General features: G+C 48.8%; 2 protein-coding genes across 2 annotated transcripts in view; one reads left to right on the plus strand and one right to left on the minus strand.

The window, feature by feature from the left end:
* LOC135284516 (TOG array regulator of axonemal microtubules protein 2-like) overlaps positions 1 to 10,807 on the minus strand; it is a 24,155-nt gene extending 13,348 nt beyond the window's left edge. Inside the window, exons 1-8 of the mRNA XM_064396069.1 lie at positions 10,620 to 10,807; positions 8,909 to 9,014; positions 7,931 to 8,166; positions 6,255 to 6,407; positions 4,967 to 5,084; positions 3,905 to 4,008; positions 2,329 to 2,533; positions 940 to 1,156 (exon numbers count right to left, since the gene is read on the minus strand). Coding sequence (XP_064252139.1) covers positions 940 to 1,156; positions 2,329 to 2,533; positions 3,905 to 4,008; positions 4,967 to 5,084; positions 6,255 to 6,407; positions 7,931 to 8,166; positions 8,909 to 9,014; positions 10,620 to 10,807 — 1,327 coding nt within the window. The remainder of the gene's footprint in view (positions 1 to 939; positions 1,157 to 2,328; positions 2,534 to 3,904; positions 4,009 to 4,966; positions 5,085 to 6,254; positions 6,408 to 7,930; positions 8,167 to 8,908; positions 9,015 to 10,619) is intronic.
* Positions 1 to 25,165, plus strand: part of LOC135284809 (ubiquitin carboxyl-terminal hydrolase 42-like) — a 162,950-nt gene that overhangs the window by 37,112 nt on the left and 100,673 nt on the right. The window lies entirely within an intron of this gene.

Here is a 25,165-nt window from a genome sequence, read left to right on the forward strand (position 1 = left end):
TGCTTGACAGGGATTTAAATTGCAAAAGAAAAGCTCTCCTTTCACATTTGTAAATGCAAAGTTGTCTGCTGTATCAGGAGCTATGTTAAAACATTTCCCATCAGGGACCTCAAGAGTTCAGTCACATATAAGCAGTGAAAAGGTTTTGCATCCCAGAGCAAAAAGGAAGAACCCCATACTTGGGACACAGAAAGGCACCGAGTCAGGCAGTTCCTGAGTTCACAGAGCAGCTGAGGAGGAGAAAGTGGCAACTCCCCTTGAACACCTGCCTCTTCAACACTCCTTTTTTCAGGCACATTTCCCCAGTGTGGCATTTTCAGAGCTGACATAAATCTGTGTGGCAAAGGAATTTAGAGCAGCCCTTGCCTATGTAGTTAACTGCTGTAGACATCTTGCCCCATGCAAAACAACATGTGGAACAAGGCACCACTGACAGCTGGGTTTATACCTATTTGTTATAAAGAAATGAACTTGGCGAATCCTAAGTTCCCCTTTGAAAATAGAAGACAAAGAAGAAAAGGGGAAAATAGGCAGCTAATGCCTATCATGTAGAGCATTCCCGGTGGCTGCTCTGCAGGAGCTCTGATGGGTCAGTGTCCCTTCATGCCAAGAGCAAAGCTATTCATTTGAGAAGTCAAACGGGGCCCAAGCAAACTCCAAACCCCCTTTGTCTCTGAACTGCAGCAAAGCTGTAGTCTGGGACTTGCTCTTCAGACAGGCAGAATAGAGCCAAGGGCTCCTGGGACTTTTGGGAAATGCTGATCACGTTCAAGTCCCTGTTGGGGGACTGGTGCATAAGGACTGCACCTGCACAGCTTCTGGGGGATGCCAGCTGGAGCTTTCCACAGACAACAGCAGCTACCAAGGCACTCAGCACTCTCTTGTGTCAGAGAGACAGAGACACAGGTGAGGAGAGTCCATGCCAGGGCTCAGCCTTACCTAAATGAGCAATGGATTCTTCCAGTGCTTTCACAGCTGTGGCATGAACCCTGGGGTCCTTGGAGTTCAGGTTCTTCGTTATTCCTTCCACCAAACCAATGATCACTGAGTTCAAGGCATCTTTCAGGACGCCTGTGATTTCAGCCAGCACGTCTAGCGCCTTCTGCTTCACTTTCTTGTGGCTGTCAGATATTCTCAGGACAAAATAATCAAAAATCTGTGAAGAGAACAAACAACATGAAAGCTGGATTCACATGTCCTTGTTTGAAGAGTGGATGTAGTAGTCAGCAATGTAAAAGATGAAAGTGGTGCTTTCTGTCAGGTCAGCACTTGCTTGCACAATTTCACTCTTTTCCTGTGGGCCACTCACTGGAATGGTGGCGCAACCTCATGCTGCTAGAAAGATTTTCTTCTGTTTTTAAGTGGTTTGGTTGGGGACAGAACAGTTCCTATGGTATTTCTCTCCATCAAGAAATCATTAAATCCATTCCATTTATTCATGCTAAAGACTACCTTTGCTTTAGAAGTATGGAAGCAGATGTTTACAATGCCCGGTTTTCTATACAGTTGCCACAAGTACTGAGGACAATTAGGATTTTGCCAAAACTATGGCAGGAGGAGATCTAAGTTTTCTTTTGTTTGTCTCAGCGGCAGTATCTGGAGAAGTGCAGGGCTCTGATCAACTCTTCCAGGATGCAGACCATTTCTCTAAGTAACAGGTAGACTTCTGGAATTTAATGAGCTGTACAGCCCTCATTAGAGCAGGTTCAGTCCCTTGACAGACACATCATCAGGCACCTTTTCTTGGAGAAAGGGGAAAAGCAGCTACTGGGAGGAGAAGGCAGAGATGAGTCCTTAGTTGTTTTCCTCCTTTTCCAAAGAGAAAAAAAGACCCCCCAAGAAGGGTGAGCACTGTCTTTACCAAGAGGAATAGGAACAAGGATGGAAATGAGAGCCAGAGTTGTGCCTGTGCAAGACTAGATGGAGTATATGGAAGTATTCTTCAAAAAAACCTGGGTTTAAACCAACCCAGTCTGATCTTCTCTTCCCTAGGTAAACCCATTTTTGGTCTAGAGAATAATTGCCGTGCTTTCAGTGGCTGGATTGCCTTCACTTAACCCTGCTGGGAGTAGGAGAGAGCAGCAGTCACACCAGGAGAAAATTCTGTCATCATCGATGAATAGCATCAATAGGCACCTGCCAGACATATACAGCTGGACTGAAATAACTTGTCCTGAAGCCTGGACCTGCATTAAATTTGCCTGGGTAAGAGGGACCAGCATGTCCCAAACAGCCAGGATGGAGTGCCAAGACACACTGAATTAACTTTACTGCTACAGGCTTAGGAAAGGAGCTAAAGGAAAGGAGCAATGAAGATACCCTACATACTTGGACAATGTTAGTGGAGATGAGCTGGGGGCTGGTTTTACACAGGTCTTGCAGGAGTGACACTCCTTCCATGCGTGTCTGAAACCCCTTGGCCTCCAGGAGATTGTAAAGCTTCTGGAGCAGCTCTGTTTCTTCCTCAGCCGGAGGTAACGTGACCTGGGCTTGTGCACGGTGTAGGAGGCATCCATCAGAGGTAGATTTCACTCTGGAAAATAAAAACAAATGAGGACCTGTTGGTGGTAATACCTTCAGTTAATTGTGAGAAAAACATCTTCAGGAGCTTTTCTAATTATGTGATTTCAAGCTGGAAAGTCATGAGGTTCTGAAAAACAACGTGGACCTCATGACAATCATTTTGGGAGACAATCTGCAAGGAACATTCTCGCCAGTGCTCACTCAGGAAAACCAAGAGATGCATCTGATCTATCTTCAGATGGCTGCCAAGGCACACAGGTCACATTGCTTTGTGGAGAAAGAGAGACACTACTTCCAAGTTTAAATGCCTCCTCATATGGGATGTTTGTGTCTCATAATAAGGAAACTCATCACTCTGGAGAAGTGTCTCTACAACCAGGCATGACAATCTGCAAAAATACCTCAGATGCATCTGAACAGATGAACAGGGCCATATGTGAAGGATTCAGAAAATCAGTCACAGAGATAAAAACAGAAGCCAGACACCCCAGAACTACACTCACATTTCATTTGCTTCCCTAGAGACTAGATCCACAGCTTAACAACCCCACTGGGAACAAGTCTCCTGGATCAACCTGTCTCTTCCATGAGCATGGAAGGATGCTAGCTATGCTACTGAGGCATGTGGTCACTTTCCTGCCACTGCTGAGCATGACAGAGCTAAATAAATCCCCTCTGTGATCAGAGGAGAACAGGTACAAGTAGCTCTGCAACTGCTGTGAAGAGACAGCAAGGACCAAATTCCTGTCTTAATTGCTGATTGCAGCACAGGACAAAAGAAACCAAGCATGCTGTCTCCATCAAGCAAATCCTATGAAGGACAGGAATATCAAGACAAAAAGTCCACATTAAGACACCTGTTGCCTGAAGTTGATCAGGAATTGCATTGCTACTTACTACTCAAACTTGATACTGTTTCAGGGTAAGAAAACCATGATTCAGCCAGGCCAAACCACATGCATGAGAACTGCATCTTTGTGGAATGGCATCCTGCTTCTCGAGTGGGACTTCTCATCAAAACACCCATCTGGAGAAGTTTCCACTCAAATGAAAAAAAAAAGCCCTGGTTGAATTTCCTTGTCCCAAGTCAGGCAGCAGAAACTTGGCCCTGTCATAGCCTCCATACCACTGCCCTTGCCACTGCACTGGATCGTCTGAGCTGTAACCAATGGGGTCTTTTTGTCTCACAATTTTTGTGAAAACCCCTCCAAAGAAGTTGTGTTCAGCCTAATGCAGAAGTAGACATTTTTTATCATAGAGCATTTGTAGGGAAAGAGAACAATCTGTGTCACTGGCCATCTCTGCCAGAAAGATTTTCCTGAGGAAGAGACATGTAAAGCTTGTCATGTGCTTTGTCACATCTGAATAAAGTGCTCAGTACCGTTTGCTAGAAGACAATGTGGCCTGGGGCTTCTTGGAGCCATTGTTCCTCTTCTTCACCAGCTCCTTGACAGATGGGCGTTCAGCCTTCTGGTTTTCCATCCCCTACAAAGACATAGAGAAACCCCATCAATCTTTAGAGTATAAAATAGGAAATTCCCTGTTTAAAACACAAGTTAGAACCAGGATTACTGCTACCAAGGCTTAGGGAAACATTTCCTAACTTACAGATGGAAATAGCCCAGGGATTCAGTGATGCCAACTCTTTGTTTTCAATAGCCCAAGGCAGGTTATGGGTGCTGCCAGACTGAGCAGCAGTCTAAAATCCCAAATTCATTAGTCTTGAGCATAAATGGGAATGATGCAAACTGGCAGACAACGAGTGTTCGTAAACAACAGAAGCAACAGAAAAAAATCTGGACTCTTTGGGGGTTGGCCCATTGTGTTGGAAGGATTTGGTTTAACACTCACTCTCCCTGTGCCTGAACAAAGGCATGCTCCCTTCTGAAATGCCAATTAAAAAAAAATAAAATCCCCCCCTCAAACAAACAAAGGATGTTCCACTGGATGCTGCTGAATTCACCAAGCTTTTTCCAGTTCCACAGAGCTTGACAGCAGGGCAGTATCCCAAAAGACTGTAATTGTAGTAACTAGGATTGATTTGGCCATCTTTTGTAAATTTGGAAATTTTTAGTACTACTATTTCCAGTATCTTTTGCAAAGACTCTGTTCTCTTCAGAAGCACTATTCTCACTTAATTGCTTTACTGGGCAGAGGAGGGAGAGCATGGTGGGGGCTTACACTTAAATGTAAACCCATTTGCTCTCTTTCCCTTTCTTCTTTGTGAATGATATTGAAAATATTCCAAACCCCACTTTTTCCCTAATAACATCAGTTCATTTGTGGTCCACAGATGAACAGGCTGAGGATTAACAGCTCATTCCAAGGAGAAAAATGATTCAGTAGAAGAGGAATGAGATCAAGACAGATTGGGGATGTTTGATCTCATATTAGCAGTGGCAATACTTGCACAAAGGAGACATTTCTCCTCCCAAACACTTACTTTCTTCTTAATTCTTGTCAGAATATCGTCCAGGTCATGGGTGGAAAGAGATCGCTCCAAAAGCATTTTAAATTTTTGATGATTGAGCAACATCTTCACCATCTCCTGTCCATAATGCCTAAGGAAGGAAGGGAGGGAGGGAGGAAAGGAAAGAAAAGAAAAGTGAACAAACAAAGGAAGAGTGTGAACAGAAGAGGCTTATACCTTAAACTCATCATGTGCAATCCTTGCACAAGAAGTCATTACCTACTCAGCAAAGAAGGAGATTTACCTCCACTTGACACTGCACCATGCTGTCAGATGAACACAGGAGGCAAGAGGAGAATGTGGGCAACAGAAAAATACCATTTCACTCTGAAACTGTGGGTGTGCTCCTGTGGGATCAAAGGATCCCAGAGAACAAGCAAAACACATCTGCTTTGTTGTCAGAGCCTATTAGCAGTGTCTTGCTGCCATTGCACTATAATTTGCCTTTCTTTAACTGGCAGGGAAGCCAGGACAAAACACCTCCTGCATCCTATTTATTATTCTATACTACATGCATGCACAGGGGCAGCTAGTTGCTCTGGTTTTCTTGGCAGCTATTAATGGGAAATTCATCATCAGAGTAAGGGGACTTTGGTGGTTTGGGTTGATTTTGCCACTAGTAAATCACAGTTTTCTTCAAGAAGAAATGTGGAGGTCACTGAGCCACAGATGACAGCATTCTAGAAATCTGCAGACCAAGTTCAGAAAGACTGAATATGTTGGCTAAAGACCCCTGAAATATTTCTAAGAAAGTCTGAAGTTAAGGAGAAATGGATGTTTGGGATCCTTCAGTGATAAATATTAGCCGACACTTTGGCTTTGTGTTGTGCACCCAAGGCCAAAGAAAACTGTTGGACTGGCTCATCTGAGCTCTTTTGATCTCAGTAAAGAATCCTTCAAGCCACAGGAAGTTGGCAATGCTCATTTCTGCTGGCCAACCTCAGGTTACCCAGTACAGCCATTTGCCCAGGCAAGCCAGAGCAGTGGTCACAGCACCAAGGCTGACAGAGCTCCAGAAGCATTTGGACAATGCTCTCAAGCACATGCAGTGACTCTTGGGGTCACTGCACATGGCCAGGAGATGGACTCGATGACCCTGATGGGTCCCTTCCAACTCAGCATATTCCATGCTTCTATGAGCCTTATTCACACAGTGAGGGAACTTCATATTTCCTTCAGTTTCCAGTCTTGTGGGGTTTTACCTTTATAGCCAGGCACAAAAGGCTTTTCCTGTTTTAGGAGGTGAAAAGAAGATCATTACCTTGTGTCCTGGTGACAGTCCTGAGCAAGCTTCCCTGCCACGTGTGCCAGCCTCTCAGCCCTGGCTGTGCCTGCCAGCTTTGTGACTCCAATTCTCTCCATCAGGGACAGGAGGAGCTCGGCCCCACACTTCCGCACCTGGGCGTGACGGCTCCTGGGAAGGAGAGAGCAAACCCTGGGGCACAGGGAGAAGGAGCAGCAGCAGCACAGGCCTTGGCCAGAGCCTGCTCCCTGTCCTTGCTGGGGGAAGGAGGCCTGGCTTCTCCCTGCAACTTTAGACACCGCTAGAAGGTTCTGTCCTCAGGTAAACACAAAGCTAGCATTGTACAGAAGGACTGCCTGCAAGGCAGAGGGAGGAAATCAGTCTCCCTGCACTCTCTGATACTCAGCTCCTTTCACAGTATTTACTCTGAGAAAGATTAAGGAAATAGATTACATATGAATGATTTAGAAATTAAAGACACTTCATGCTGACTCATCAGAGGGCACCCAGTACACAGAGCTGCAGCAGGATTGAGGCTCTTTCCACCCATGGTCCCCAAATCTGCAGACCTTTGGAAAAAAATAAATGCAGGGAAAACACATTGTGTGCCATGAAGTTGCAGAATATCCAGCAATGCAGCCTGTTTCTTCTGTGAGGCTTGGCAAAAGATATATCTGAATGTTTTGCCCTATTCCAAAGCTGAGGAAAGGAGGGAGAGGCAGTTTAGCCAGGCTGTCCTGTTCTAGAGAGTGTCTCTTGGGAACTATCAGGCCCAGCACCAACATTTAAGGCAGCATTTGCTTCAACTGTCCCATGGCAGTCAGGCTGTGAAGGTGCCTTTAAAGTGATTCATCATCCCAAGGCTAACATGAAACATGAGTTTGAATAGAAAGTAGAGTTCTATGGCCAGGACAGTCATACAAGTCTCCTTTTGGCAGGAGCTGCACCTGCTGTGCAGGCTGTGCCACACCCAGCAGATTGTCCCCCATGTGCTCCACGCCCCAGCAAGTACCCTCCTCCTTTCTCAAGCTAATGGCATCATGAGGAGACATGGTTTTCCTAGGGCCTCTGTGGTTAGTGCTGTGAAATACCAAACACCACTCACAGCTGCAATTGCAATTGTCCCTCTTGCCACAAAAGCACAAGGCTCTATCCTCAGCCTTTGCAGGCACTTTCACTTCCCCACCAGTCAACACAGCTAGGAAAATCTGACAGACTGGGAGAACTCCAGGAAGCAGCAGGAAGCTGAGTCAGAGGAGCTTTCATTTGGGTATCAGGAAAAAGGTTTTTCACACAGAGGGGGGTTGGGCACTGGAACAGGCTCCCCAGGGCAGTGGTCACAGCACCAAGCCTGACAGAGTTGAAGAAACATTTGGACAACAATCCCAGGCACTTGGTGTGACCCTTGGGCTGTTCTGCACAAGGCCAGGAGCTGGACTCAATGGGCCTGATGGGCCTCTTCCAGCTCCCCATATTCTAAAGTTCTGGGATTCTGAGAACTAATAGGCTGCAGGAGGGCAGAAACAGGTGACAAGAAGAGAGAAATGACATTGATTGGAGAATGAAGTCACTGAGTTCACAGAAGATGCAGCATACAGGACCCTTCCCTCCCAGCATTTCCATTCTCTATCTCATCCTTTCTCCCTCCCACACACTAGAAGGTGAAGAATGTCACTAAAAGAAGAACAACCTACTTGACTCCCATGTCCATGAGAGCAGTCATTGCTCGTGCAGGAGTCACATTCTCCACCATGATCCCCAGGGTCTGACTGGCTGCTTTCTGAACAAATTCTGGGGAGTTGGACACCATCTGCAGAAGGACCCGAGCAACCTCATCCACCTCAGAGTCCATGTTCTTCTTCAAGGTCACAAAGAGCTCTCCCAGAGTGACAATTGCAGAGTAGGACACCTTGGAACGGAGGTTGGCCACCTGGACAAGTCATAAGGGGAAACATAAGAATCACCTTGAAAAGAAAACCAGTTGCCTTCAAGAGAAGTCCCAGAAAATGACAACACATCCCACTGTGTCCAGAGGAACATCAAAATACAGTAAGAGCAGGAGAGCACAAGTACAGAAAGGCTTTTACTCTGGCACCAATTTTTGGTCTCAGACCTGCTTACTGCAGGCCTAAAAAAAAATATTTCATTAAAGTGTTCTACTTAACCCTTCTAAAATGTTCACAGCTTTGATTTTAAGCCCTTTGACTAGAAAACTGAAGCAAGGGCTGCTTTCAAATCATAAAAGCACAAATAATAAAGATAGAAGAGTCAGGTGCTCCTGTTCAAAAAACAACACCAGCAGCTGAAGCACTCACTCAGCCAGGGAACAGAAAACACAGACTCAGACCCAGAGACCAATTTGCAGTGTTGAATTACAGCTTGGGCAGAGACAGGGACTCTGGCAAATAACCTCATTAGTGTCTCAGTTTCTGCATTTGCACATTGCATTATAAGGGCACCACACTCAAAGACAAGTGTCAGATACCTGACCTACCAGTAAATACAGCTACATATACCCACAGATCCTACAGACAGCTGACAGAAATTAGGAATAGAAGGTCTAAAAGCAGAAATGAAGGCAGACCCTGAGCACACATGGAGATGAACAAGCACATACCTACTCTACACACCATGTATGAAGTATGTGGGACAATTCAGAACAATGTTCTCACCTTGCTGGTAACTGCCAAGCAAACATCATGAAGTCTACACAGCAGGACCTCTGAATGGGACCCAGCCAGGTGTTTGATGTTGTAGAGTCCCTCCTCCTTCAGCTCCCTGAAAGGCAGAAGATTATTTTTTCTCTCCACCAAGGCAGCACCCTCTGCGATTATCAGGCTGGCAGCTCAGTCAAACAATGGGAGGTGCTTTTCAAGGAGTACTTAATTTAATTGTGGAAAAGGTTGCCACAGGATGATGTGGCTGTCAAAAGCCTACAGAAATCCAAGAGGTGAATAGAGTGGTTTCAGAGTGGCCATTTAAGCAGACAGCCTTTCTGAAATCTCTGGCACATGATGCCCCCCTGGCACTGCTTCCTAGAAGCTGTGGACCAGACCAAGCTGCTGTTTCTCGTCACCTCCCTGTGCCTGTCCCTGAGACACAGTCCCACTGAGCTGTTATTGGGGCATTTTCCTTTTTTGTCAGCCCCAGCAGGCAGTTCAGCACTGAGAGTCTGCACTGGCACTCTGGAGCTGAGTTTCCCCTCTGCCATCTAGGCCTCTCTGTCACCCCCTCCACTCCACCTCACACATTCCCCAAAAAAAGCAGCAGGATGTCCTAGAAGATTCCACCCCTGAGCAAGAACTGTTGAAACTCTGGCTTTTCCCAAAACCCCCTACCGAAAAAAACCCCCACAACAGCAACATGTTATTTAAAAGGTGCAAACAACTCTGTCTCTCAGCACTTTGTGCAGGGCCTCAGCTACAGGAAGGAATGTGAGGCATCAGGGCTGCAGCACAGGGCTGGCGACTGATCCCACTGGCACCCCTGAGCATCATCTGGATCCCCCACACCTGCAGAAGCTCTCTGCACCTCACAGGGCACCCAAGAGAAATGGGGAAGAGAAAGCAGAAGAGAAAGGACAAAACAAAGGTGACTGCACAAGGAGATGCATCGTGGCAGATTTTTCGTGCTCATCCCAGTGTGAATGGAGTCCTTACCCCTGTGTGAATGAAGCATCTACCAGGGAGAGATCAAAAGGACATTAAAAAGGAAAGCAATATCACCTAACATTTGTAGGATTATCACCTCTGGGCCTCCTTCTGCCTGTGTATAATTTTGGAACACATGGTGAGTATTGACAAAACATCTCAGGCCCATATGAAGCAGTGAGAAGGAAAAAGTTGAATTCCAAAAGTGCAAGATTCCTAGAGGATTTTATTTCTTTTTCCTTCTCTTCTGCCATGAGCCCTTCAGGAGTAATGACAGGCTGAGGGACTGGACAGCACAACTCCCTGGAGGAACGCCCTGGAGCTGCTTCTGGGACTCCCATGCAGGAGGTCACAGGGAGACGCTGTCACCTGCCATTGCTGTCAGCAGTGGGGACAGAGAGGAATCTTACTCAGTCCCACTGGGCCAGTGGCCCAAGGTACCCAAATCTCTACACTCAAAACTTCTGCCATCCCCTCAAGGTTTCCTTTGTAGCTCCATGGAACAACAGGCAAAGCGAGGAAACAGCACGGAGCTGCTGCAGCTGGAGCAGTGCTGCAGAGCAAGGCCAAGAAAAGGCTGCTCTCAAATATTTATCCTCTCACTGCTCTGGAGTGGTTTCACGAGTATCCCTTGTCCACTCTGCGCTCTCGGGGGCTCAGAGGCACTAGCAAGACACGATTCTAACCTACGTTAATGCCAAGAGGGACACAGAGTGAACAAGGCCTTTCTTACCAGTCATCGCTGCCGAGCAAGGAGAGTGCCTCCAGCAAGGAGTGCTGTGGGTCTGGAGAGGCTCTGTCCTTCTGCCCATGCCCACGGAGCGGCTCCTCTCGGCGCTGGGCACCAGTGGCCATCTGCGAGGTCACTGCAAGGAGAGGGTCGGCCATGGGCGCTGCGGCCCGGGCAAGGCACCCCGCCATGGAGCGGCCTGCAGCCCCATCTCCCAGCCAGGGTTCCCTGTGGTGCCAACTGGCACTGGCTCAGAGACTTCCCTGCTCTCTGGCTCCTGGGGCTCCTTGCTTTCTCCCAGCCCCCCAGCTGGGCACAGCTCCAGGCTAAACCTGACAATTGCCCCGCAGCCCCAGCTCCCCAGGGCCACAGGTGCCATGGCCAGCGGCAGGTTCCTGCGGCCACAGAGCTCCCGCTCCCTGCCAGACAGCGCTGACCAGCAGCACTCGCTGCCCAGGAGGGAACCCCTCAGTGCCCCTCTTGTCTCAGCACCCTGATTTCCCCAGCCCTGAGGACAGGGGCACTCTGCAGCTCCCTGAGGAGAGACCTGCAGCTGCCTGGAGACAGCACCAAGCCAAGCCTGAACAGGCCAGCCCTGCTGGGCCCGGCTCAATCCCCACGGAGCAGCTACCAGGGAACAGCCATACCTGACCCTTCCCACCTGACAGCGCCTCTGTTCCCACGGACTGCAAATATTCTAGACAGCAGGCGGCTGAGTGCACATACATTTTAGTATCCCTACTATTGGGAAGGGAGTACTTTATGGATGTTGTTCTTTCCAAACATCATCAATCTGTACTCTTTCAGAGGTGCACACTGCCTGTATTTCAAAGATGCTGAGGTGAAATTTGTCATCTAATGGATGTGTTTGCAAACTCAGTAGGTTCTAAGCTTTCTCTTGTGGAAAAATGTAATTTCCAGACCAGACAGTTGATTAAAAAGGTTTCCAAATGCACTCTGAGGATAAAAATATGCAAATACAGATCCACATTGTTGGCAGACACACTCTCTTGTTGATCAGTTGACCTGGGTTTGCCTTAATTAAATTTTATGGTAAGGAAAAAATCTTAGAGGGTATGAAGAAAATCAGATGATAAATGCATTTCTTAGGAAACCCATTTGTCATCAAAAGCACTGTCAATCAAAAATTTCATGTTGTGCACTAAAAAGCTCCTTTTCTAATGTGTAGATGAAAACATTTGAGCTGTCTACAATGATGGAGTATAAATATTGCACAGAATCTAGATGAACTGCTCTAGACTCTGTAGGGTTTCTGTGCTACCTTGCATGCTCTCACAAAGTATGGAGGAAGCATAATAAGAAAAATATTCAGACTGGAGCTGGGGTACCTCAGGGACATCGGAGTACCTCAGATGTCCCTGAGGTACCCCAGCCATTGACACCAATGATGTCACTGCAGAAGTATGTAGACATACACATCTGCATTCAGTATGAATGGAGAGCCACCTCAGGCTAGTTCTGGTCAATTCTGAACATGGAAGTAGTATCACTAGAAAACAGCATTGAAGTATCACTCCTAGCTGCCATCTTCTTATCTCACCCTGCTTGGGATCACAGCACAGGCAGGCTGCCCACAAAGGAGAGACAAGAGCCACTGGGGACTGTCTGCTGTGTATTTCCTGCAGGCAGCAAACAGCCTGGGAGCAGCAGGCAGCCCCTCCTGATGTCATCGGCTGCACACGGCCGCTGTATTTGCTGGGTGACACAGGAGGCACTGCTTGTTCCCTCTTGGCACTGCAGGCTGTGGGATGGCAGCAGCGAGGAGCCTTCGGGCCCTTCTGGGAGCAGCAGCAGCACGACTGCACCAAGCTGCTGACTGCCCTGCAGAGACAGCCCTTGCTGGCATAGCAGAAAAGCTGGCTGCAGAACTGGACAGCAGCACAGGCAGAGGGCCAGGTGGTGAGTGAACAACTGATGGTGGTGGTTCTTACAGGTGCACGGTGAGCACACCCTGGCAGACTGCCCTGCAGCTCACCCTGCAGCCACAGCTGCCTCCTGGCACCAGTGCTGTAGTTTGGACTATCAGGATGGGCAAAAGCCAGAGCTCAGGCCTTTACACTACTTGATTCAGCTCAACTTTCCAACAGAGCTCTAAGAACCACTGCTCCAGCACTCCCAAGCTGGAGTAACTCAAAAGTAGATTTGCTGTTCATTCTCAGGACAGACTATGGACCCAAGATCCCAGCTGTGCTGGCTGAGGCAGGAGGCAGTTTGTGCTCCTTGTGCAAGGAAAAACCTGTGTGGAAAAAGCTGCCATGGAGCAGGCTTACCTGAGGAGCTGCGTGGGAAGCTGCCATCCCCATGGATGATGGGCCTATTGGGCAGTAAGGACACATTGTCCTGCTTCTTCAAGACCTTCTTCTTCAAGGCACTACCAGGGTGTTTTCTCTGCACTCTAGAAGCTGTGCCATGAACAGGTGGTAGGCTAAAGCCTGCAGGGACCAAAGAGGAGCTTCTAAGTGGAAGGCACTAGATAAGGTAATGATGGAAAGGGCGAGAAAACTTGCCAGATCTGGGTAACAGTTATCCCAAAGAACTTACACATATAACAATGGCACACTAATATGGGAACAAGAATCACAGATTCCTAGAAGAGTTTGGGTTGGAAGGCACCTTTAGGCACTATCTAGTCCAACCCCTGTGAGCAGGCACATCTTCATCCTGATCAGGTTGTCCAGGGCCCCATGTAAGCTGGCCTTGAACACCTTCAAGGATGGACCAACAACAGCTTCTCTGGGCAAACCCTTCCAGCTTTTCATGCCCTTCCTTTAAAAAAAACCAACCTATAATATCTAATGTAAATCTACTCTCTTCTAGCTTCAAACCAAATTGCAGCAAAGCTTCCCCTAAGAAACAAGGAAACCCAGTACTGCTTTGCTTTTGATTTCCTGTTCCAGAGGCTGGCAGGGGAAGTTACCAGAGAAAGTGCAGATAACCTTGCGTGCTGCCCTCGGGCTGAGTGCTGCCTCCTGAGGGCCCTGCTGCCGCCCTCGGGCAGCGCTCACAGCCCTGCAGACAGAGCCCCTCGGCCGGGATTCAGTCGGGAACACTGCTTGCTCCCGGGGCTACAACAGAAGCACTGCCTGGGGGCTTCAGCACAGCTCTACAGCACCAGCTCCTCAGCAGGGAGTGGCAGGAGAAGGATCTCTGGTGTTTTCATGAGAAGGAGTTGCATTTTGTTTCTTCCAGGTTGCACCCTGGTTGAAAAGCATTCTTTTGGATTCACCTTGCCTGGAGACTGTTCTCCAAGAGAGAGTCTGAAGCTCCAGTGTGCTTTGCAAGACAGAATTTTCTACTCTGAAAGACTTTCGAGGTGAAGGGGGGAAACTAATATTCTGTTACTGACTCACTGAGGCCATGGGCAAGACACTTCATACCCCTGTATTTTTCTTTCAGAAACAGAATTAAATCCCAAGCAAGCTTCCACTCAAATGCAAGTGGAACAGTCCCCCAGTCTGACTGCAACACTGCAAAGGGCAAGCAAGTGGTCAAAAAGAACCACCACAAGTGTAGCCACCACTTACTTGCTTCAGCTTCATCCCCGGGCTCAACTGTCTCCAGAATAGGCTGCAAGGATGTTTTCCTTTGCCTCCTTTTCTTCATCTCTCTCTCCAAATGCTCTGCGTCCTTCCGCTCTAAGTTCTTTTGAGCCAACATGCACAATGCAGCACGGATCTAGGTGCAATGGAAATGCATCATAGACTGTAAGGAGAGACACATCAACCAGACACAACATCTCCTCAGGAGCACAGAGTCCACAGAGTGCCATAGGTTTCAATGCAGCTCCATATCCATTCCAAAAGTTTCAGAGGAATGTCTCCCGTCCTCACCTTGGCAATTACACACAGCCAGGTGGAACACTTCGTGCCACAACCTTACACTGCTCCAACTGCAGCCTATGTCAGGAAGCCCTGCTTGAAGCATGAAGGTCATAGGAGTGCTCCAAGACAGAGGAAGAGCTGACACGGCCGGTGAGCAGGCAGTTCAGTTCCTACAGGCCATGGCAGGAGAATGAAAACCATGTGCAATATCCAGCAAGGAGGGGTAATTAGCTGTTGATTAACACTCATGGCCAGCAATTGTAGCTGTTTCTCACTTCCTGGCTTCTGAAGGACTCAGCTCTGAAGGACTCTGAAGGACTTGGTCTCTGACATCAGGAGACCAAAATGAGGAGTCATGTGAAAACAAGCTGCAGAAACACTGATGTTAATGAGCAGAAAACTTGAGAATGAGAGGGCTGTGACATACAGCCAGAAAGGTAACCAGGAAAAATCAAACTCTCCCATTTTCTTTTGCATCTTTGCTTACACACAACATTAGAATCTTTGCTTCTCTGCTTCCGAGGATGCACTTTGCCCACGTTCACTGATCTGTAGCTTGTTCTGTCATTCAGAACTTCTCTAAAACAGCCTTTGCACATAAAGAATGCTTCTGGCATGACCTTAGCACCATCTGCAAACCAGGCACCTTGGCACCACTGGAAATAGCCAAGCAATTGCTCTCTAGTTGTCAAATATATTCCCAAGAGAATCCACATTGCCCAGGAGAGGATGATTATGATTTTCAGTGACATTTTGGGCCAAGCACTAAACAGCCACTGGAAAGGAAATCTTCTCATCCCTGTCCTTCTCCCTTACCTTTCCAAAACTTTCCCTCAGGTCTGTGTCACCCGTAAGACCAGGATCGGTGTGATGATCCATCTCCTTGGCCTGGCTCAGTGGGAGGCCTGGAAATGGAAGCCAAAGTTTCGTGTAAATATCTGGCAGACGTCAAGCCCCAAAAACCACAATGCTGGGCAACAGGCAAGACAGGTTCCAGATTGCAGAGCCCTCAGAAGACACAGAGACTGTGACTGAGAGCAGCAAGGTAAAATGCCTAGACCCTCTCCCAAGGGATGGGCTACTGGCAGCAGACATGACATTACTCTGCTGGCCAGCAGACTGAAACCTGCTGCATGATGAAGGCCCCAGTCCCTGGATGCTGGAGAGCCTCTGTGTCTGACAGAGATGGGTAGAGATGGAGATTGCTCTTGACAGCAATTCTTATCTGCTCTTATTCATGCTGATATTAGTAAACATCTTCTTTTGGTTCCTAAAAGTCCCAGGTTCTAATACCTGGATGGATTTAGATCAACATTTTCTTCTCTTTGTTGCAATATTTTAGAGGACATGCAAAGAAAAACTTGGCATTGCAGGAGTGTTACCCAAACATGAACTGTGTTCTTGGCACTAGATAATTCATTTTCCCCACGGATTTTCCTTCTGAACTGTATGAGACTGGGCCAATTTTGGGCCAGCCTGACTAAAGGCTGATTTTCTAACTGCAAGAAGAACAATGGAGCTCATTCTGAAATACTCTCCAACAGAGCTGTTAGAGCTAAGAGAACTAATTCTTTACATGGTTTCACAGAGGGTAAATTCATACAGCAGCCAAGCAGTTTGAGAGGAATACCTGTCCTAAAACTGGATTCCTTCACCCTGTAGAATGCTTCAGTCACTAATAAAAGTGGGCCAGCTAAGGATTAATGTCATAGGTCATTTCTAGTCCAGAATGAGTCCAGAAAAAAATGTCACCTTCCTTACTCTGCATTAGGCATTCCAGCTGCACATCAGCAATTAAGGAGTCATTCCAAAGGGGCCGTAGCCAGGATTTGCCAGAACTAACCCGGAGCAAAGGGACTAGGGGAGCTGATTCCTTCTTCTGCATCAGCAGAATTATTTCTTCAAGTCTCATCTGTCCCATCATGACACACCCAGAGATGGCAGAGGAACAACAACAGTGTCATTGAGGCTTTCAACTTGAAAGCATTGGCTGAGCCAGATGCACCAGAGGCCGCATTTTGTCTGGCACAATTCCACTTGTCAGGGATCAAGCAAGGCAGGGAGGGAGGACAAGGCAGAAGGCATCTCCTCCCCCAGCCTCAGTCTGCAACACTGACACAGGCACAGAGAGCCAGGGAAGAGATTTGTCATGGTGAACCTGCCATAGGTGGCTTTGGGCTCATGCTGTCACAGGATGACAAACTCAGACCCTGCATAGGATGCATCCATTTGGAAGGCTCCTTCTCCCTGACAGGAAAATTTATAAGGACATTCTGTCAGAGGAGGTTTCTCTATTTCTGCCAATACAAAACCAGGCAATGTCCATTAAGGTCCACCACGTCTCAAAGGGTTCAGCTCAGAAACTGCCCCAAGGAAAGGTTTTCTGCTACAAAAGCAGGAGGAAGAAGTGGGAACATTTCCCATTTTGTGCTAAATGCCTTGTTTTCCTTACTAATTGTGACATTAGGAAGGCTGCAGGGAGATAAAAGGCATGTGCAGAATGGAGAGGAATATTTCCTTTTCCTGCACTGCATTTCCAGGGCCACAAGCTACCACTCCAGCTCCTGCCACTCAACACTTCACACTGCAGGAATTTGCACTGCACCACCAGAGAACACTCCCAGTGACTGGGCTCTGGGAGAGTCCACTGAGCCCGTCAAGCAATTGAAACTAATTTAAAGAAATTTTAAAAAGAATGGGTTTTAATCAAGCTTTCCAAATGTCACCTCTGAGTTAAGACCACAATGGTCATTTTAGGACGGACATGCCCTGTACCTACCTGCATGTTCAGAGTTCTCCTCCTTGCTTCTGCTGCTGGATCGTGGCCTGCAGAAAATGGAGGACAATGAACATGTGAGGAGGTAGAAAGAGAAAGGAGGCAATGGTGGTACCATGAAAGGAGGAAAACCGCCATAGCATGGGCACTCTGATGAAGGAGGAAATGCAGCACAGAAACACAACAGGATGCAAAGCTGATTAATTTTCCTTAAGCTTTCCATTGCGGGAGTCGCAGAGAGCTGGCCAAGCTCTGTGTGAAACAACCAAGTGCAGCAGAGGACCCATCTTGAGGTGCTTTGAAGCCCTGCCTCTTCTTCCCCACCACCACCTCTGCTCTTGGCACATTGGTGCTGGCTTTGACATTGTGCTGGGTCATCATAGATGGGCAAAATGCCTAAACACATGGGACACCTGGCTGTGCAAAGTAACCACACTTTGGGATGGGAACACACATGTGAACAGCACACTGCAGCAGCAGACACCTTGGCTTACCTCATCTCCTGGGACTCCTGGGATTCCAGCTGAGGAGAGCTTTGCAGAGAGCCCGCAGCACTGCCAAGAGGGGGACTTACTGCCTTGCCTATGGGGGGGATCCAATGACCCCTTCTTCATATCCCCTCCACTGGAATACAGCAAGGAAGCCTGCAAAGAGTAGAACACAGTGCTCAGATCAAGCATGCAGCCTTGCCCCCATTCATGCCTCAAGACATTTAGGAATGCATTTAACTGGGACCTGCCAGGAAAAGACAAGGCAAACTGATGGAGCAGCTTGGCCCAGGAGGGGGAATGGAAAGGGAGATGGTGAGGGAGAGACCATGGCACACATTTGGCACCTCTGTCCTTGTGCTCAGTTTTCTATAAGAGTGGCTGCATTCCCAGCTGGCATTCACATATTTGACATCAAGGTGTTCTGAGGTGCCACTGCCTCCACGGGCATTTTGGATGTCACAGGAGAGGCTTTAGATCTCCCTGCCCCTAAGGTACCTCACAGCCAGTGCTGATCTCCAGTCATGTCCCCACAAAGCCATTCTGCAGGAGGCCAAAACCTGCTCTTCTCAAGCCCCTCATTTCTTCTGCTGCTGCCCTTCCCTCCTACACTTCCCCAGCAGCCTTTGAGCCCAGATGCTGCTGCTGAGCTCTCAGGATGCTCGTTGCTCTCCAGCCCCCACATATCCACCATCTCAGCCTCACTGGCATTTAGGATGTTCAGCAGAGCTCCCTGCCCTGCTGCTCTCTGCAAGGTCTCTGCCTGCCCAAGTTCCTCCAGGGCCCCCATGCCATGGCCAGGAATGGGGGTGGAGGCAGCAGGGGCAGATGCACACCCTTTGTTTGTATCCTATCATTTCTGGGCCAGCTAAAGAACCAAATCAGGACCTGTTCAACTTCAGTGAGAGGGACAGTTCCAGTCAGGGAAAAGTTCTGAGAGCTCTGCTGACAGCACAGAAACTGAAAATTGACCACACTGCACTTAGCTTGGTCTCCTTACCTTATATCCTTGTCCCTCTGAACTCAGCTCCTCTTCTTTTCTCCTGCCCTCAGCATAGCCAATGCCATCTTTCCCATTCTCCTGCTCTCCGCTGCATATCAGGCTTGTCTTGGTAGAAGGAGAGCTCTTCTGGATGGGAGGCAATGGCTTGGAGGGAAGGAGCATAGAGGGACTTGCCAGGGAAAACCTCTTGGCAAGAGGGTAGCCAGACAGGCCTGCAAAGTGGAGACACAAAATATAAGGGAAACCAAAATGCAAACCCAAAGCATCTGAACTTCCATATCTCGTGGGACACATTCCCTGCAAACTTCCAATTAGCTGCCCAGGGAAACATTCTCTTGCTGGCAGGCACTTGAGGCAGACCAAGGAAAAACCCTGACCCACTTCCACAGGGCTGCCACAGGAGCACCCTGGCCTCTGGGCTGCCCTGGGACAGCAGGGAGCCCAGAGCCCTGTGCTCTCCAGCAATGGCTCAGCTGCACATGCACCCTCCTGCTCCTCTGCCTGCCCCACAGCTGAGCAGCCCTCCAGCTCTACAGGCACTGGCAGCAGCACAGCTCATTGCAGGGGCACATGCAGGGCACAGCTCTTCCCTGGGAATGTGCACAGGCTCTCTGGGCTGCCACAAGACCCTTCCTCCCACCAGAGATTTGACCAGCTCCCCCTCACCTCTGTGTGAGGCTGAGCCATGCTCACAAGGGAAGAAGTGAGTTAGGTGAATTCCCACCTTTATCATTAACACATCTAATGGGTGTGGCACTCAAGTGGAATATTTTTTAATTTTAGAGAAAATTTATTTGGGTTCATTTTTCATGGAACTAGCCTGCATTTAATTCCTATGAACAGTATGAAGCTGGCAAGTCTGAAGGGAAACGGCGAAGGCTCCAATGATAAGAGGAGAAAATATTCCTTCTTCAGTCTGGCCTGTGAATCCACAGGAAAAACCCACACAGCTGTGACTGCTATTTCTGTAAACCACCAAGACCTGTCAGCAACAGGCAGGCCTTATATTGGTGTTTCTGTAGCACTGTAATACCATCCTCAGGGTTGGACCTGACCAGCAAGCAGAGGAAGAATGGGAAATTTATCTGTAGTGAGACCTGACATTGATGGCAAGGAAAGCAACAGGATTTGCATCTCATGACCATGTCCAATCTGTGCTCAGCTGTGGCCACAATCCCTGTCCTGGCTGACAGCATGAGTGATTTGGCTGCTGTCAAAAAGGAGAAAGCAGAGTAAACTAATGACAGAATGTTGTGATGCCATAGGCATCCTTGAAGGATCATCTGTATCTGTCAGCCACCTACTCTGACCCAGAGCCAGCACTGACCAGCATGGAGCAGTTTTCCCTGAAATATGGTGGGATTGTTTTTCCATTTGGCTTCAGCCTTTCAGCTCCTTCCTATCCTCACCTTTTCCTTCAGAGGTTTTTCCTTTTCCAGTAAACTCCATCTTTGAACCCGTTGTTCTGCCTGGCAGAAGGATCTGGGTTTGAATTTGGGAGCACTCTCAGTGTAGCCAGCGACAAGAGCTCGGTGCCCAGCCTCAGAACAAGGCCGGGTGACTCCGATCGCCAGCGCTCGGCACAGAGAGGCAGAGCCAGACGCGTCTGCTGCCGCTGCGGCCGTGCCAGCCACAACCTTCACAGCCTTCACAGCCCCAGCGTGGGGCTGCCCCTTGGTGACACAACAGCCCATGGGGCTGCCCCTTTGTGATGCAATAGCCCGTGGTTCTCTCATTTCCATGGCTGCAAAACCCCACCCCAACTCCATCCCTTTCCCTTCCCTTCCCAAGGGCAGCCAGCCTTAAGCCCAGCCTGGCCACGCCTGAGGGTTTCACACTGTCTAGGAAGTAAACCCTCTCCAAAGCTACTTTTCAATCCTTTATTTCTGTAATTCCCACTCAGTTCTGGGTTGCAGCTGGTTGGTGTGGGAATTGGTTAATTTCTCTTCACATCAAACAAAGTGCTGGGACACAAACAATGGCACCATGCTGTGGAAGTAAAAGCAGCTCTGCACTCCCCAGTAGATGAGCCCACAATTCAGCTGGCCGATAGCTTTAGGGAACAAATTGACCATCCAAACATTCCACTTTTGCTCTGCTTCATTGTTCCAGCGGTTTATTTCCTGCTTTCTTGATTACAGAGACACCCAAACCCAACATAAACATCATCTTCCTCAAAACATTTCTGACCCTGGCAGTTCCTGACAATTCAAAATTTTCTTAACAGAAATAGCACTTGGCAGGTCATTCTAAAATACTCTCCAACAGAGCAGACAAAACTAATCATCCTTGATTTGGCAGAACTAAGCCTGACCCACGGGACACGTGGGTCTGATCCCTTCTTCAGCATCTGCAAAATTGTTCTTCAAGTCTCATCTCTCTTATCTATTCAAAGATCTCTGCATTAGATGCCCCCAGTGTTCAGTGGGCTGACATGATCAGTGTATCTGTAGGGAGTAAATTGGCCATGCAAAGTTCTCCGTTGTTGTGCAAGGGGTTTATTCCTGTTTTCTTTCCTGCAGACACACCCAAACTCAACATTACAACACCTGCCTCAAAGCAATTCTCATTTGGACTGTCCCTGAAAATACAAACCTATACTCAGAGAGTATCCCTGTCCTCAGGGACAGGCTCCAAGGCTGGGCTCTCATCTGCATGGAATGAAGAAGAGCTGCTGCCCTTGCCAGCGGCTCCGGGATCTGGTGATTAGGGCTTTGAATGCAGCTTTTGTACACACACTGCCTCCCTGGGCCAAGCAGCATTCCTGGACATTGGCACCACCTCTGCAGGCCAACATCCTCCAGGCACAGCTGCAGGAACGAGATTGCAGCAAGTGCTGGCTGAAGGAGTCTCCAGGCTGCAGCAGCCCTTCACCTGCAGCAGAATCATCTTGTGCTGCCGTGGGAGAAAGCAAAGGGGGTGACAGGCTCTTTGCAGATCAGGGTCTCCTCCAAGTGCTGCTGCTCGCTGGGCTGATACAGCTGCTGGTGCCCTTCCCTGCAGATGTACCTGGAGCCTGTCTGGAAAAATAACACTGCCAGTGCCAGTGCCAGCCACCGATCCCTGCCATGGCCCTGCCCACAGGGCGTCCTGCCTACCAAACTGCTCCAGTCAGGTGATGTCAGACACCATCAAAATACATTCAAACTATGCATTTTACACACTTTCCAAATCATGGCCATGCAGTCCACATGCTGGAGGCAGACTGCTCTTGGCAGAACGGGGGAAGCCCCAGCAGCTGCTCTCCCCATGGCTGGATGGCCATGGCAGCAGAGCCAAGTCTCTCACCGTGCCCACTGCTGCTGGGACCCAGTGCTTTGGACATGTTCTCACTGAACTCAGGCTTCTGCTACAGCAGTATTGTGCCTTCACACATTTGATAACAAAGAGTTGGAATGGCAAGGACTCCTTACAAGAGCTACCAAAAAAAAGGGGAGGGAGGGGGTAAGTGAGTTAGAATAGTTTGCTCCTTTTTAATACAGGCATACCTGGATTGAAGCAGGGACACTGGGCTAATCGTACTGGGGACTAGTTTGTAAGCCTTGTCTCTAGCAATTCCCACCAGTCTGCAAGCATTTTTTAGTAGAAAGGGGTAGATAAGATTTTACTGCACATCCATGAGCAAGTCAGAGATGGAGCTCCAAGTACAAGACAAATACTCCCAAACTGGCCACCCATGGGGAAAGGAAGAAGAAAAGCAGATGAAACAAGTGCCATTGCAGCTGAATTGCCTGCATTTATCCCATGGTCCAACCTTTGTGGACAAAAGCACTTCAATTCAAGCACACAGCTTAAGAGCAAGGAATTCAAGTGTTTTAAGAGCATTTAAAGCCTGATTCCTATTATTTTCAAGGAAAGGTAAATGCTAAATTCCTTAAAAACACAAATGTGGGTCGATTTGGAACTGCATCCTCCAAATCAGGAATGGAGGTTTAGAATTGCAGAACTATTTCCATTGGAAAAGACCATTAAGATCATAGAGTCCTCCCAATAACCTGTGACCACTAACACAGCCAAGGCAACCACAAAAGCATATCCCAGGAAATGTGAGATGAGACATCTTTCTTGTCTCCTTTGTCTCCCCAGAAGCCCCTTGGCAGGAGAAATGCCCACATGGGCTTTATCTGACTCCTTTCCAACCAGCCTTTCCCTCACTCCCAGGTCTCATTTGCTCTGCAGGCTTCACTAGCTCGCTCAACTCAGAGGAGCTCTCAGAGGAGAAAATGCTGCCTGGCGTGGGGCTGTCTGATCCCTGTCCCATCTTGATTCCATCTGCCCCATTCCCTCTCCCATCAAAGAGACCGAAGGATCCCTCACAACCCCACGGTACTGCAGCAGATCCCGGGCACGTTCCCTCCTCCACTCCTTGGTGGCCCTGGGGAGTCTCCAGAGCCCTCCCTGTGTGCGGGACAGCTGCTGCAGCACCGCTGCGCCTGCGGGCCAGCAGCGCCCAAGGAGCAGCTGCGCAAGTTCAGAGTCTGAAACAGAATCCTCAGCGCACACAAATGACAACTGGCATTTCAGGGGCTGGCAGGAGAAGCTAAATCCATCTGCTTGCTGCCCCTGCTAGCTATGGCCACAGTGATGCAACTGGAAGAATTGCCCCTGCCCAGGAAGCTCTCAGGTAGAAGAGAGGAGCAAAAGCCACGCGTTTCTGAGCTGCTAGCTCCCAGTGCCTCAGGTTTTCCTTCCAATTTCTAAAGGGTTTGGACTATTTTTACCATTTCAACCCTTGTGGTGTGCCCCTGTGAGCAAGTAAGCACTACAAATCCTCTCCCTCAAAGCCTTGAGGGACTGCCAAAGCAGAACTTGTTCATGCTCTTTTCTCCTGGTGATTTTATAATCCCATACAGACTCTGACAGCAAACCCGTGCTAGAGGAAAGATTGACCTTGGAATCATAGGGTACTTTCTGGGTGGGTGTTTTAATCTGCTTTTCCAGGGCCTTGGGCTGAGCAGGGTGAGGATCTGGAGGATTTCACAGAAGAACTGGCACAGGACATTGCCGTGACACTGGGGCAGGGAAAATGTATTGGCTCTTTGCAGCAGAGAATAGAGAAAGGCACTGGCCCAGGCAGCTGCTGCCATGTGGGCACAAGCTCTGCTGCCCAGGAGGGTCCCGTAGTGCAGGGGCTTGCAGATGGACACATAGCGGTCGTAGCACATGATGGTCAGGAGGAAATACTCTGCTCCCATTAAGAAGATAAGCAGGAAAACCTGAGCAACACCTCCTGCACAGGAGATGGTGCTGGTGTCCCAGAGGGAATTGTGCATGGCTTTGGGGACAGTGGTGCAGATGGAGCCCAGGTCGCTGAGGGCCAGGTTGAGCAGGAAGAAGAACATGGGCGTGTGCAGGTGGTGGCCGCAGGCTACGGCGCTGATGATGAGGCCGTTGCCCAGGAGGGCAGCCAGGGAGATGCCCAGCAAGAGGCAGAAGTGCAGGAGCTGCAGCTGCCGCGTGTCTGCCAATGCCAGCAGGAGGAAGTGGCTGATGGAGCTACTGTTGGACATTTGCTGTGGCTGCACATGGGGACCTGTTTGTGGCAAAAAGCACAGTGAAGGGTTAGAGGAGATACCTGTAACCAAAATCAAAGCCATTTCCCATACAGCCCACTCTGGAACACACAGAGACGCCCTTTTGTGTGCAAGAGTTCCAGGCATTTCTTCATAAGTTCCCCATATCTCTGCTGGCTTTCTTGGATATCAGAAACTCTCAGCATTTCTGCGCCCCAGGGAGAACAGAACAAGTTCTGTGAGGCCAAGTGATGAGTGGAAAGTGAGGGGAGATGGTCTGTTGTTCATATGTGGTCAGAGTTTCTCTGCTCTTTAACCTTTCTCAGGTGGAGGGTGATCACCTTCCCACGTTTCCCCTAAAATGTGACCAGGTAGTGCTGAGAGCAGATGGATCCACCACAGCCCAGCTCCATTTCTGTAGCCAAGGACTCACATTGCTCATTCCACCAACCCAACAGCAGTTTCAGTGTCTGCTGTAGTTCGTTTTGGGGGGGGGGGGGGGGGGCACTGCAGGGTGTCCCTGGAGGGCCCCCTAGGCTATGAGTTCACTGGCAGCAGCAGGCAGGCAAGAAGACCCAACACGGCTTTTGAGGGTGCTAATTAGAAGAGGGTTTATTAGGGGTCCCATCCCCGGGAGCATGGTGGTTACTGAGGGGGAAGGGGAAAGGGGGAGGGAGGGGGAGAGGGAAAGGAAGAGCCTAGGGAAAGGGCAAGAGGGGATAAAAAGGGGCTAAGAGAGGAGGAGAGGCTAAGAGACCAACTGGTCTCACTTGCACGGTTTAAGAGGGAGATTGAAAGTGGGCGCGGAATCAGACTTGGGCCAGTGGGATTAGAGATACAGGATGGTTCAGGGCAGGACCACAGGCTTGGAATATACTATACATTTTTGAAGGGTGAGACAGAGCATACTATTTAAATAAAATGCAA

Source organism: Passer domesticus, chromosome 21 (assembly GCF_036417665.1).
Source record: "Passer domesticus isolate bPasDom1 chromosome 21, bPasDom1.hap1, whole genome shotgun sequence".
NCBI classification, from domain to species: domain Eukaryota; kingdom Metazoa; phylum Chordata; class Aves; order Passeriformes; family Passeridae; genus Passer; species Passer domesticus.